The 13,792-nt window shown below is 45.5% G+C and overlaps 1 protein-coding gene across 1 annotated transcript in view; it reads left to right on the forward strand.

The window, feature by feature from the left end:
• LRMDA (leucine rich melanocyte differentiation associated) overlaps positions 1-13,792 on the forward strand; it is a 1,094,096-nt gene that overhangs the window by 14,422 nt on the left and 1,065,882 nt on the right. Inside the window, exon 3 of the mRNA XM_053663905.1 lies at positions 7,703-7,803. Within this exon, the coding sequence (XP_053519880.1) occupies positions 7,703-7,803 (101 nt within the window). The remainder of the gene's footprint in view (positions 1-7,702; positions 7,804-13,792) is intronic.

The following is a 13,792-nucleotide window of genomic DNA, read 5'->3' on the forward strand; positions in this document are numbered from 1 at the left end:
CAGCCCCTGGACAGAGGTGGGGGGGGCTACAATTACAAATAGGTCTGCAGTGCATGTGAGGCCTGGACCTTGGCAAGTCAGGACTTAGTTTTACTTTCTCCATTTGGATGGAGCCTATACCCACTGGTATGAAGAGATCTCTGGCTGAAATAGGGACAGGTGATAATATGACAACGGACTGGTATCTGGCAATAGCTTTGTGTATCCTGGGGATGGAGGTGTGAAGGCAAACACAGGCACGGAAAAAGTTGGGATTCTTTCAGCTGAGGACAGACACGAGCTTCCAGTTACCTGCCCACCTGGCCTGATTTCATCCAGACGGAAGGCAGTAATGGCCGGCCCTCACTTCCAGATGAAGGGAAAGCTCTGTGTGGTCTGAACCCAGGGATAACTGTGCCTGCCAAATAATACCTTTACTCTGTGCGGAGCGAGAGAGAGGGTGAAGAGAAAAAAAGAAGCCTGAAATTTGGGCAGATCAGTGAACTCTCTTCCCAGGGCTTATTACTGTCAACAGGGGTGCTATTAGTTGAGCCAACACTTTATTTATAGGGAAAGTCAGTTCCCCCCTTCTCCCTTGCAAATGAAACTCACCCCACCAGGTGTCCATTCAATCTCCCCACTGCTTTATTCCTCTCGAAAGTTGGGAGGGGAGTTCCAGCTAAGAGGCCCCTCCTCTCAGCAGTTGAAGAGAGTTATATAATCTGGATTGTGAAATATTGGAAAGGCCTGGCTCACCGCAGCCCCCACTAACGGCTCAGATGGGGTGCCCCTGACGGGAAGTTCCGCGCCCCCCGCAACCCAGTCTGACCCTACTAACGCAGTAGAGTTCTCCGCATGTAGTTTTAGGGGGCGCTGTTCTTGACCCCTCTTGACCCCCTAATGGAGCGGTAGGGTCCTGGGAAGTCCAGGTGGCATGGGTAGTTACACGGTCACGCCATACTGACGGGGCACCGGGCGCTGCGGGACACCTGTTGCGACAGGCACCGCGGAGTAGCCGAGGCTCACCTGCGCCTGGGCTGGCTCCTGGCGGTGCTGGGCTCCCAGCTGAGCCGAGTTTGCGATGATAGCCCGCGCCTCCGGCTTCCGCAGGGTCAGCTGACCGCCCAGTGCGGAACTAAAGCCTGGCCCGCGCAGCCCGCTGCCACCACGTTTTGTGCTCCAAGCTCTGCAGTTAGGTCGCAAGTCCACCGGTTCGCCATGGCCGGGCTCGTGGTCAGTGGATCGCAAGTAAGTCCGCCAGCCGCGCCCCGCCCCCGCTGGGGCACAGTCGGTCTGGGGAGGGAGCACTACGGCGAGGGGCTCCCAGGTTAAAGGGGGCCCCCTGCTCCACCTCAGGTCTGCAGGTGGGAAGTCTGTCCCATGCCCAGGCCTGCCCTAGGTTGGTAAGAAGAGACCCCACTTTTGAGTCTGGCACACTCCTTAGCTGTGGCGGGAAGGGGAAGTACCCCTCCAACCCCAGGTCGCCCTGGTAGCTTCCACCTCCCTCTGCCCCTAGCGCCCACTGACCAGGGCCGGCCGGTGGGCTTCTCTATTAGGTAGAGTGGTTAAGTGCCCAAAGCCCACCATACTTTTGGTGGTCTACAAAAAAAAGTTTTAATTTCTTTAATAATCAGAATAAGAAAAGAACTCATATCAAAGAATTTTGTCTTTTACCAAGTGCTGTTGTAAAATGCAGGCTTTTTTTTTTTCTTTTGGTTTTTTGCTTTGTTGAGTTTTGTAGGTGTTGAGTTTTCAGTAAGTTGAAAGACCCTTCACCAGTAAAAAGATTATGACTGGCTTTATTGCGATACTTGCTTTATTATGGTGACCTGGAACCCAAACCATCTTATCTCCTAGGTGTGCACGTATAAATCTTAGTTTTAGTTTTTTTAAAAATGTAAATAATGGAGGAAAGAGTCCAGGAAGGTAGAGGTGCCTCTGGCCCACCAAAGAAAGTGAAATCGTGATGTACCCAGCAGGTGCTGGGTCAAGGATCCACTGCAGACTGGCTCTGGCCCCTAACCATAGAGCCCTTACCCAGGGCAGGCAGAAGCTGCAGCCCTCCAGTTTTCTTATTTTGGCACCTAATTTCTTGAATAGGTGCTTATGGGAAATATCAACACTCCAGTTTCAACCCTGGGTGGTAGGCACCAGCTTCATTTGCTTTCAGCCCTGTGGTGAAGCCTTAGGTGTTTTTAGTCATTGCTGGAGGGATAGACTCAGCCACTCTGGGACCAGGTGCCTTTTACCTGCTGGAACAGCCAGGTCTCTATTTTTAACCTCTGATTAAGGCAGCCCTCCAACTCCCTGCCCTTCCCTGTACACCCTAGAGAGATAGTTCTAAGGTTTGAAGCTCTCCCCTTGAATTGCCTAAAGCAGGTAGTGTCAGGCACAATTAGATTTTGAGATTACTTTTGGGTTAAAGGGAATGTTTTCTCCCTTCTCAGAGTTCAGAAGTGAGCAGGCCAGGGAGGTAACCATCCTGGCCGAGAGGTGAAAAATGATGGGTCTTATTTAGCTGGCAAGGAAAAAGGGCTTCTGGGAGTTAACGTGGTTGCCTAGAGGGAGAGGCTGGAGGGGAGGGTCTCTGCCAAAGAAGGGTCCCTTTCCCCTCAGATCTTGGGCTCTGCATTTCAGACCCAGCTGTTCTCTGGCTGTAGCTTCTTCCAGCTTCATGGAGGACTTGACAGTGGCGCTGAGAACTCTCCTGTGCCTCCGTTACTCTTTCTCAGTTTCCCAAACTTGATTTTCTCTATACCTCCTGCTTTAAGCCCACCCCAAACAGCCCCAGGGTAATAACTGACCTGTGGGTGAGGCATTTTTGAGCTCCTGGGGACTGTTTTAAACAGGTGGACCTGCTAGGGGAGGAGCTGGGAAGTGCCTCTCAGGTGTTAGTGCCCAACGTCCTAAAACCACCTAAAGACCCTAACCCTGAGTGGCAGACCAGAGGTTAAGGGTCTTTTAGCATTCCGCCCCTTGCAATTTCTAATGACAGCCATCATAAGACATAGCACCTTGAATGTGTCACATAGCAGTTCTCAAACTTGGGTAATCATTCTTCCCGGGTCCAGGGAGGGGGGGACTTCCTACGAGCCTATAGGATTAATATTGTTTTTATTACAACATTGCTTAAATATATAAATATAAGCCAGATATAACTTTTTAAAGCTCATATTTAAATTCTATACACTTCAATTAAAGGGATGGTTTAAGAATAAAAAACCCACTAACACCAATGAAATTAAAATAATTTAATGAGACTTCTACAGGCCTCAACATCAAATGCTTGGAAATGTAGTCCTCCCTCCACTTTCTGTGTAAAACCTCTCATTCAACATGAATCTGAGTTCACTGGACCTTTTGTTGGCTTGAATGCATCATTTATATTCAGCATAAAGTCCTCAATCTTCTTTTTCCACTAGCTTGTGACAATGAAAGTAGTGACAGCAATACGGTGGTAGACACAAATGCAAACTTGGAATCTGGGCATTGAAATTTTGTGCCCAACAGACATCAGAATAACAAATCCCTTCTGAAGTAATATTGGTCTAGTGCACTTATTCGTCCAGGGGTCACTAGGTGCTGAGGGCCGTGCTGTGGATTTCAAAGATGTTATCTCATTCCTGTTATATAAGTACAAACGAAGGCGATATGTGACTCACGGAGCTGTTTTATGAGTATTGAAGAGATAATAGCCAGGTGGTAGGTAGGCATTTAATGAATGTTGGAGGCAGTTAGTGTTCGACTAGTTTACAGAAGAAGAAACACATTCCACAAGACTGTGGCCCATCCAAGGTAACACAGCTAGTGAGTAGCAGCCTGGGGACTCAAACTTGTGCCCAGAGCTGTTTCTACTCTGACAGAGCTTCTAGTAGTGCAAATTTATTATTTCTAAAAAATTTTATGTTTCAATTACAGTTGACATTCAGTGTTTTATATTTTATATTATATTCAGTATTTTATATTACAGCATAGTGGTTAGAAGATTATATAATTTGCAAAGAGATCCACCCCCCCATTGATAATTCAAACACCCGCCTGGCACCACACATAGTTATTACAATATTATTGGGTATATTCCCTAGGCTGAACTTTACGTCCCTGTTGTTTATTCATTTATTTTGTTCTTTAGATTCCACATATAAGAGAAATCATATGGTATTTGTCTTTTTCACTTAGCATAATACCCTCTAGGTTCATCCAAGTTGTCACAAGTGTGGGTGAGAATTGAAAGTGGTGCAACCGCTATGGAAAAGGGTATGGAGGTTCCTCCAAAAGTTAAAAATGAAACTGCCTTATGACAGAGCAATTCCACTTCTGGGTACATATCTAAAGAAACCCAAAACATTCATTTGAAAAGATATGTGCACTACTATATTTATTGTAGTGTTATTTACAATAGCCACAATATGGAAGCAACCCAAATACCATCAATAGCTAAGTGAATATAAAAGCAGTGGTGCATTATATACAGTGGAATATTACTTGGCCATTAAACAAGAATGAAATTCTATCATTTGTGACAACACGGATGGACCAGCACTAAAATTTTAAAAATCAAGGATCCCTTACCCCTGGCTGGGGCCAAGTATCATAAAATCCTTTCTCAGTGTGACTATGGTCAAATCCACCATCTCTAGAAATGTCTTGGGAGTTGGAATGTCCCAGCTGCAAAGAGAGACTGTTGGTGTGCTACAGTCCTGTGATTTTCTGCAGCCCTTTGGCAGGGTTGGGTGTGTATATGTGTAGAAATCCTCCCAAGACAATTTTGTCTTTCTCTTTTGTATTTCTCTCTGTAGAGGTCTTTAACTTGGTATGTTTTAATTCCCCTGACGATAGTGTCCCTTCATGCTATCACTTCACAGAAGGTAGAAGTCTTGGGGTACAGATTATATAAGGTAGGTATACAAGTTTGTTCCTCAGTTTAGTGTATATCATGGTAATTGACTTAATAGAATGACTTCTCATTTTGGATGTGCTCTTCTGTGCCATTTAAGATGAATCTCTACATCCCTTCTCTTGTTTGCTGAGGAAACTAACAATTTCTGGCCTGGTTCTTCTGGCCTCGTATCTTACATTAGGTGGTCGTGTGCTCCAAGAAGCTTCATGACATCCTGAGAGGTCATGTTTTCTGCCGAGAAGCACTTCTTAGACAGGTGTCTTCTTATGAGCACTGGTTGCAGTGCCTGGCAATGGCTGCTCTTTTTAAGCCTGTTCCAGCTGCTAGGAACCCTTCAACATGGTTGGTTGGTTGTTTTCACTCTAAAATCATCTCTAGGAGCTTCCAGTTTACCATGTAGGTGGTCCAAATATAGAAATGGCTTGTCCAAGTTGGTTTCCCTGTTAGGTTTTGGAGACTTGGTCTTTGTCTCTGTGGAATGGGAACAAGTTGTGCTTTGTTTAGTTTTCTTGGGATGTTGTGCTCTTTAAGACCACATAATGAAACAAGATGATGAGGTCTTGTCGGCACGTTGTGAGTGATTTGAATGCTATGTAGTGATGGTTCTCCCTTAGTGTTGCTATTTCCTCGGAGGGGGAATCTTATGGAGAAAAAAGGGGAGCAAATGTTTGTCTCCTTTCCTAGCGTCTGACACTTTTCTGGCGCTTTCAACATGATGTCGTGAGGTAGCTCTTGACCTTTCAGTTAAGAAGAATCAATTGGAAGCCAAAAATATGATAGATGTGCTATTGGCATTTGTCGATCAGGAAAATTCACATGTGGATTCGTAAGAACTCCACACCCTCGAGTTCTTATTCCCGGTGCAGGACGTGATCTGGGCTCTGTCAGTAAGAAGCTTATTATTATACTGGCTAGGGCTCTGGAGTCCTAGTTTTCCATATAAACATGAGGAGTTTTGAAAAACTAGGTCCCTATAGATTTAGTCCTTGGTCGGTCTATGAGGAAAGAGCTCAGTTGCTACATCCAAAGTTCAGCTTCTCTGTTGTATGTATCAGGGCTCCTGAATGATGATATGTGCAAGGTGGTGGTACACGCCAATGCAAAAAGCAGGGGTTTTGTGGTGAGCACCATGGACCTGGGTGGTCGGTGTGGACTTACCATGCGGAACCTGATAAGGGAAACTGAGTACCCTGTGGATATTCCGAGTGGATATCCTGGGGAAATTGAAGTCCCTAGATTGATTGAGCTTTATATCACTAGTTTCTCCTTGCTGTATGATTTCCATCTTGGCTTGGAAGCAGAATTTATTACACACGTGGTTCTGAAGAAAGATGAGTCCTATGCGGAGAGGGGAGAACTTGCTACCTTGAACTTAGAGTCCTTTGTTTTCTAGCCTGTAACTTCCTGAGTCAAAATTATTTCACAGGAGTTAGCTATTTTTCTGTCCCTTCTCCCTACTTTTTCTCCTCCAGGAATGAAGTTACTGAAGGACAGTGGATACAGACAATGTATTGTCAGAAGTTTGTCTCCATTGGGGAGGAGAAGGTTGAGAGGTGACTGGAATCATTGAGGGTGCTAGGGTGAAGTGTGATTTCTGTTAGGCCAAGCCATATGAAAGTGCTGTGTTTGTAGTTCTAAAATGATTGAATAGTAGTTATTCATGTGGTTAAACCTAATACCTGAGATGGCCAACATATTCTTGTTTCCCATTAGGAATCATAACGGAAGAGTCTTTTACTCATTCCAAGACATCCTTGTCTGTATGCACAGAAGAATGTGGATTTGGGGGTGGCAGGGATGGGAGAGGATCAAGGCCGTAGCTGTTGATGGGCCTGAATTTCTACCTGGAAATTCAGGGTATAGTCCTGCAGGGAAGTATCATGTATCGTGACTCACTAGCCAGCTCTGACCCACAGGCTTTTTTAATGGGTTTTGGAAAGAGTTGCCAAACCTGTACATGGGGTGCCATCTGTAAAAATGGGCTTCAAACACTGGGTGATTGCAGCAGTGAGAAAGCCCCTTGACCTTGCCACAGTCAGAAGTTTGGGGATCAAATTTTCTTTCATCCTCTTAATATTTGGGCACACATTAGATTAATAATAATATAAGTAAAATAATGCCTAAGGGACCAGCTCTGCAGGTAGAGTGGTGTTGATTGCACAAGGCTCCTTGGAGGAGGGAGACTCGGAAGCCCTGGCCATCAGTTGTTGTCCTGTTGCCTTTGGATAAGCTTTGTTCGGAGTGAGGCCGGCATTTAATACACAGTGGTAATAAGATGGGATTGGCGGTCTGGGACGGTTTTCTTGTCCAAACCTATTTGTTCAGCATCCTGCAGGTTGAATGCTGGTAAGTGCATCTGCTGCGTCTTTATGAGGTGATGTGCGCGACAGGGTATTTGGGAGAGGAGGGGACAGTGGAGGAGGAGGGCCAGAGGGGCGGCTGTCCGAGAGGCCCTTGAACGAGAGGCTGATGTTGCTGAGATTTGATCACCATACTGATTCTGTTCTTTTATTTTTGTTTTGTTGGTTTTTTTTTGACATGTGAATCAGGCCAATTTAGTCCAGTTTCCATTGTGCTAGGATTAGTTTTCATCATGCTAAGTGTACAAGGAAGGGGGAAGCTGTTGGCAGAGTCCTGAAGCCCCCAAAGCTGATCTGATCAGAAGAACAGCCACAAATACGGCATTTGTGTGTGTGTGTGTTTGTGTGTGTGTGAGGAGCTTGCCTTTAAAGTTGCGGAAGCAATTACTGGATCAATGACTCAGGGCTGTGAGCAGCTGGGCGATTTCCATTTGCCACATTTTCTGTTCCATTTAATTTCCAGGTGTCCTACATAGGCCAGAACTGCAGAGAAATTCCAGAGCACCTCGGCAGGGACTACGGACACTTTGCAAAGAGGCTTGATCTGAGTTTTAACCTTCTGAGGTATGTAAACCTTCACAAAACACAGAGCAGGCCTGGGAGGCCCAGTGCCTCAGGAACAGCTTGCAGGTAGAAGCCACCTGCTCTAGCTCTGCCTAGGGTGCAGGGGTATGAGACGTGTGGGCCTGTACCCGACCGAATCATTCTTTTGGCTCGCCTCATCATGCCATTGAAGAAGCAGGGAACGCGAGTCTGTCCCTGTTACATAAGTTCCTAGGAGAATTTCACTTTGTTCTTCTCCTTTTTCACTGATACCTATGCAGACGAGTGGGGGTGGTGGTGTGTGGTGAGGAATGAGATGGAATTAGCAAGAATGTTTTGGAGGCATTCAGGAATGCTCTTCTGAAGAACCCAATTTCCCAAAGATTTGTCAAATCACAGGTACGGTACATATGTGTGTTTTCTTTCTTTGCTTTTTTATGAACTGGAACCTTAAATATTTATGATTTCTCCCAGATGGTATTTCAAAGTAATTCAAACACAATTGGCGTGAGGTGGGTAGGAGGGAAAACTCTAACAACTGTTCTAGTCTTGGCAAAAGGTAAGTGTGATTTCGTGTGTTACTCCGATGGAAAATAGACAGTTATTTAATTTCTTCTTAAAAGGTTTTGAATTAAGCCTGGTTTAGGGGCAGGAAGTAGGAGATGCTCGGAAAGTGGATATCAGTGGGCTCAAGGAGCAGGGGTTAGGGCGATGGTTTTTCCTAGGCAGCTGGCCCCATGAAGGGCTTGTCCTCTAAGTGTCCTCTTGTGAACTGCGCTATCCCCTGAAGGGACCCAACTCTCTTGGGGTGAAAGGAGAGATAGGAGCCCAAATCCCACCCCAGGGCTCTGGCTCTTGCCTCCTTCTCTACCTTGGAGTCTTTTCCCTCCCAACTTCTGGGTCAGGAATTAAGAGTTTGGGAATTAAGAGTTTGAGAGAAGATGGGCAAAATTCCAGGGCATTAAGGCGCCAGTAGGTAGAGGGGATTTAAGGCTCAGCTGAACCAGCAGAGCATCTTTGGACAGTGCTCAGGAACATATGGCTGTGATGCAGGGCCTCTTCTCCAGGGACGGGGCATCCAGAGGATGATGTGCAGAGTGGGTACTGAGGGTGTTCTCTCCTGGAGGGTGATGTAAAGCGTGGGTACTGTGGGTGTTCTCTCCTGGAGGGTGACGTGCAGAGTGGGTACTGAGGGTGTTCTCTCCTGGAGGGTGACGTGCAGAGTGGGTACTGAGGGTGTTCTCTCCTGGAGGGTGATGTAAAGCGTGGGTACTGTGGGTGTTCTCTCCTGGAGGGTGACGTGCAGAGTGGGTACTGTGGGTGTTCTCTCCTGGAGGGTGACGTGCAGAGTGGGTACTGTGGGTGTTCTCTCCTGGAGGGTGATGTGCAGAGTGGGTACTGAGGGTGTTCTCTCCTGGAGGGTGACGTGCAGAGTGGGTACTGGGGGTGTTCTCTCCTGGAGGGTGATGTGCAGAGTGGGTACTGAGGGTGTTCTCTCCTGGAGGGTGATGTAAAGCGTGGGTACTGTGGGTGTTCTCTCCTGGACTTGTGGGGGAGATGCGGAAACCGAAAAGTCACAAAGTAATGAATAGTGATGAGAGGATGCTGAGCAAACAAATGCTGACTTTTAAGAAATTAAGGATGGTTTTTGGTCCCAATGTCCAAGCAAAGGATCTGTGCCTTTTAAATAGCTCCCCAGCATGGATTCAGGCAAAGGGCTCTTTTGTGGGGCAGTGGTAGGAGTTCTTTCTGTGTAACTGGCCTCTAGGGGCTCAGGCTGCGGTTGCCTTGCTGGTGAGAGCCCGGATGTGGGTTCGGGGAGGCCGGGTCCCATGGAGGAGTGTGTCAGCAGGCCCAGGTCATGGGACTGGGCTGTCAAGTGTGAGGAAACAGACGTCTTTGTCACACCCAGGGGCCCTGTCTTCCTTCGGCAGAGAAAGGGCCGGGCCCTGGGAGGGGTGGCGCGCGTGCGTGTGTGTGTGTGTGTGTGTGTGTGTGTGTGTGTGTGTGTGTGTGGTGAGAAGGGACCCTTGACTCTTGAGAGGCTGGATCTACAAGGGCTTATCAGAAAAAATGATGGGTCCTGGAGGCAGGAAGATTAAGTGAGAGGGAGAGGAGTTATGATTTTAATTTAATTTTTTTAGAGGAGAGACATTTCCATAGTGGTGAGGTTGGAGAATTATCCCATCTGGTCAGGAGCTTCTTCTCATCAGTGCTGTGGTCAGTGCGCGATCTGCACACTGGGCTCTGGCTGGCTCGGGGCAGATAGGAGCAAAGGAAGAGCCAGGTCTAGGGTTTGGGAAAGGTTTACATTAGGACTTGGTTGAGCTGGAGGGAGTTGCAGGCCAGAATGGAGTAGTAGAGCAATCCGGACTTGATGTGGGTGTGATTGTGATGGGATGGATCATCTTTGACTGTCTTATTTGTGCCTGACTGGGGCATGAAAGGAGGCAGCACTATTTTTCTCGGGTGTTGGAGGAAGATTTGAGCGTATTCAGACACTGGTGTCTATCTTTGCCTTCAGCTGGCTCACAATTAAAGATGTTTGAGATGCTTAGCTAATTCTTTTAAAAAATTGGAAGGGAGAAAATACAGAGAGGGAAAGAGAAAGAATATCATAAACTTACCTTCCTAGTAAGGGGACAGGCAACATATGATTCAAGCCCACAAGGCTCCAGGGACCATCATCTCCACATGAAATACTGTGAATGCCCATCCCATATTTTGTAGAATGTTTCTCCATAGGCACTGCACTCTACCCCTGCTACCCGCCTACTGTTTACATCAAAGTCCTGGTCAGTTTGCCCTGCACCCAGATTCACCATAGTTCCCCGCTCTAACCATGTCTTTGCTCTGTGGTCTTCTGTTCTCCCTCCTGGAAGGTTGTCTGGCCCTGCTTGGGACACTCCTTTTCTTTCTCCAAAGCCCAACACAACATTACTATGTATTACAGACTTCTATTGACAGTTGGAAGTGTACTGGGAGGGGGAAGGTGGTAAGTGCCGCACGCAAGTTTGGGGTAGCGTTGTTCCTGGAGATCTTTGGGCTACCCCTGGCCATGCCTCTCCCTAAGGTCAGGCTTTCTGTGTGTGACGGGTACTCCCTTCTCTCAGCCCCTTCCTCTCCTTTCCATGTCCTTTATCCTCTTCCTAGAATTGTCCTCAGAAAGACAAAGTTCTTCCCACTTTGTTATATCAGAAAAACTCCCCCTACCTCACCCTTTCAGAACATCTCTGCAGGTTTCCTTTTCATACCCAGAGTCATGTCAGGGTATTGCCTTAAACAGAATGGTACCCCAATACAAATTTTGCTCCTTCTGTAGATTGTAATATCAGCCGCAGTCCATTTATATTTGAGGCCACCATTTGTTTTCAGGCAAGGAGTTCTATTTATTTATTTTTTGAGTTGCTAATATATGCACATGGCACATCTAGAATAGTGAAAAGAATGTCTTCTTTGCACGTATGTCTTGTAGCCCCCCAGTTCTCCTCTGCACTGCTCACTTTTTTGTAGTCTTCCAGAGATATCCCGTGCACACGCTAACACATGAATTTCCTCGTATGTGATCACATTTGTATTACTTCTTGTCAAGATGTTAGTTAAAAGGGAGGTACAAGGCTTCAGTCAATCACTCACATTAGGAACATCCTTCTTTATTGTCTTGCCATTAATTCATAGCCATTCACCATCATCGTTAGTAATCTAATTTATGAAAGGGATGGTTCTGCTGATTCTCCCTATGACCGCCTGTTTGTGCTGGAGAGAAGGGTGGTTATGGACTTATCAGTTCTGAACTTTTAAGTCGCTATATGTTTTTTCTTCCCATTCTACTTCAGTCTTTTCTCTGTGCTAACGATCATGAATCCTCCCCTCCTTTTGGGTTGTCCAGTATTAAGCTGGTTACATCTCCAGGCAGAAGGTCATGGAAATTCAGGCTCCACTGTTTCTCTGACTGTCCCGGGAAGTGAGAATCCTTGGAACTAGTATGTGCCCTGTGAGGTCATAAATTGGAAAGGGGAGCAAGAATATAGGTCCGAATAAAATTTCTGGCTCTTTTAAAAGACTTAAACAATTCTCTCTTTCACCCTTTCATTCCATATTTCCTTCATCCTGGACAAGACTCCTGGGGGCAGGGGCAGGGAGCTACTCAGGTGGCACCTTGAACTTGAATGCATTAATGATCATGAGTCCAATATCTACATCTCCATGAAATTGTAACTTAGATTTTACTTAAAATTTTTTTATAAGAACAATTATCAACATAAAAACTTGGGAAACTCAGAAAGGTATGAAAAAACATTTCTCAAATCACTGATAGCCTTACAATCCAGAAATCCCCACTGTTAACATTTTATTGTCTTTATTAATGCCAAATATCTTAAAAAACAATGCCTACATTGTATTGGAAGTATTTTTCCACCTCCATAAATAGTGCATTACAGTTTTAATTTTTTTTTTTATTTCTTACTGTTGGACATTTAGATTGTTCCAAGATTTTTTTACTGTTATAAATATCTTGATTATAAATAGCCCTCTAATACTGATCGATGAATATGTCTCTGATTAGTTTTTAGGGACATTGTCCTAGAGACAGAGTTGTCAGAGGGCTTTGATACAGATGTCAGATTGCCCTCAGGAGAGGTTATACCCTTTTCTGTACCAAGAATATTTAAATATTCATTGTCCTAAGTTCTTCCTTGAGCTTGTTTTTGAGGTTTTCATATTTTACTTTGCTGATCAATAAAGAGATCCTAAATTTTAGCCTGTGCAGGTTCCTTGATCTGCTCAAGGCAAAGGGAGCTTGTTAATGAGTTGTTCCAGCTTCAGTTTTCCTTCTCCCCTGACTGGGAAATGGCAGAGTTCTCCATGGTGGCCTGTTCCTCCCCTCCGCCGGCTTGGAGTGGTTTGAGTGAGTTGCCTGCTGAGCTTGTTGAACAGAGGGCAAAGCAGGGCCCCCTAGGCAAACAATGATAAATATACCTGTGGCAATATGGCTGTAAAATTGAGGGGGTTTCACTGATCTATGGCAACATTAAGCTTACATTTTAAAATTTAAATTATTTGCAGTCACATGTTATCTAGCATCACTCCGATGACTACACTGATTGGGGAAATTGCTTAGGAGAAAATTTCCTAGGTGGTAGTTTACTTGTAGCTTCCTAGGCTTTGGCCAGGATGGAAGTGAAGGACTGGGGAGTTTGGGCACCTCCAATAAAGAGATGGTGGCTTTGTCCTCTCCTCCAGCAGTGAAGCAGACATGTGGTGCATTACCACAGCTTCAATGACAGACACACCAACATTTCTATTTGTTATGAACTGCTACATAAAGCTTGGTCTGTTTTATGGTCTGATGCCAAACCATCACTTGGTCTGTGAACTTGCTCATCAGTTGGGAGAATGGACATTGGAATTAAAAGGAACCAAGGCTTCGGGGTTAGACTACCCCAGCTTAAAGTCCTGTTTATGTCACTCACCAGTGATTTAACTGGCCTTAAGCTAATTGCAAAAATGTTGAGTATAACTGTGTGTGATGTGCATAACAGATTACCTGGCATACAGTAGGTCTTCAATAAGCATAGCTATCATCACGGCTTAAACACGGAGCTAGTGGGGCTAAAAGCCCAGGCTTGATCTTCCACAGAGACCATCTCAGGTAGTCATATTGGGGTTCCTCACAGACATTCAGGATTTCCTCCTCTTCAACACAGCGTGTTTCCACATTTCTGCACCTTTTGGTATGACCAGTGCACAGAAAGTTAAACAGCTGATGAACAATTTGCAACTTTCTCTTCTACCTATTATGATCATTGGTCTTGGGTTCTGACATAAATGAGCAGAATTCTTTGCCGATTTATGTTGGACATAAATTGTAAAATAGAAATAAATCTGTGTTACAAGATTTTAGAATGTTTAATGCAGCATAACCTAACACACACCAATATAAATATCTTGTTCTCTAAATGCCTGTTGTTTCATAAGCTAAACCCACTCATATCATACATACTTTGCG

The sequence above is a fragment of the Artibeus jamaicensis genome, unplaced genomic scaffold, assembly GCF_021234435.1.
Source record: "Artibeus jamaicensis isolate MK-2021 breed Jamaican fruit bat unplaced genomic scaffold, CSHL_Jam_final contig_332, whole genome shotgun sequence".
Classification (NCBI taxonomy): Eukaryota; Metazoa; Chordata; class Mammalia; order Chiroptera; family Phyllostomidae; genus Artibeus; species Artibeus jamaicensis.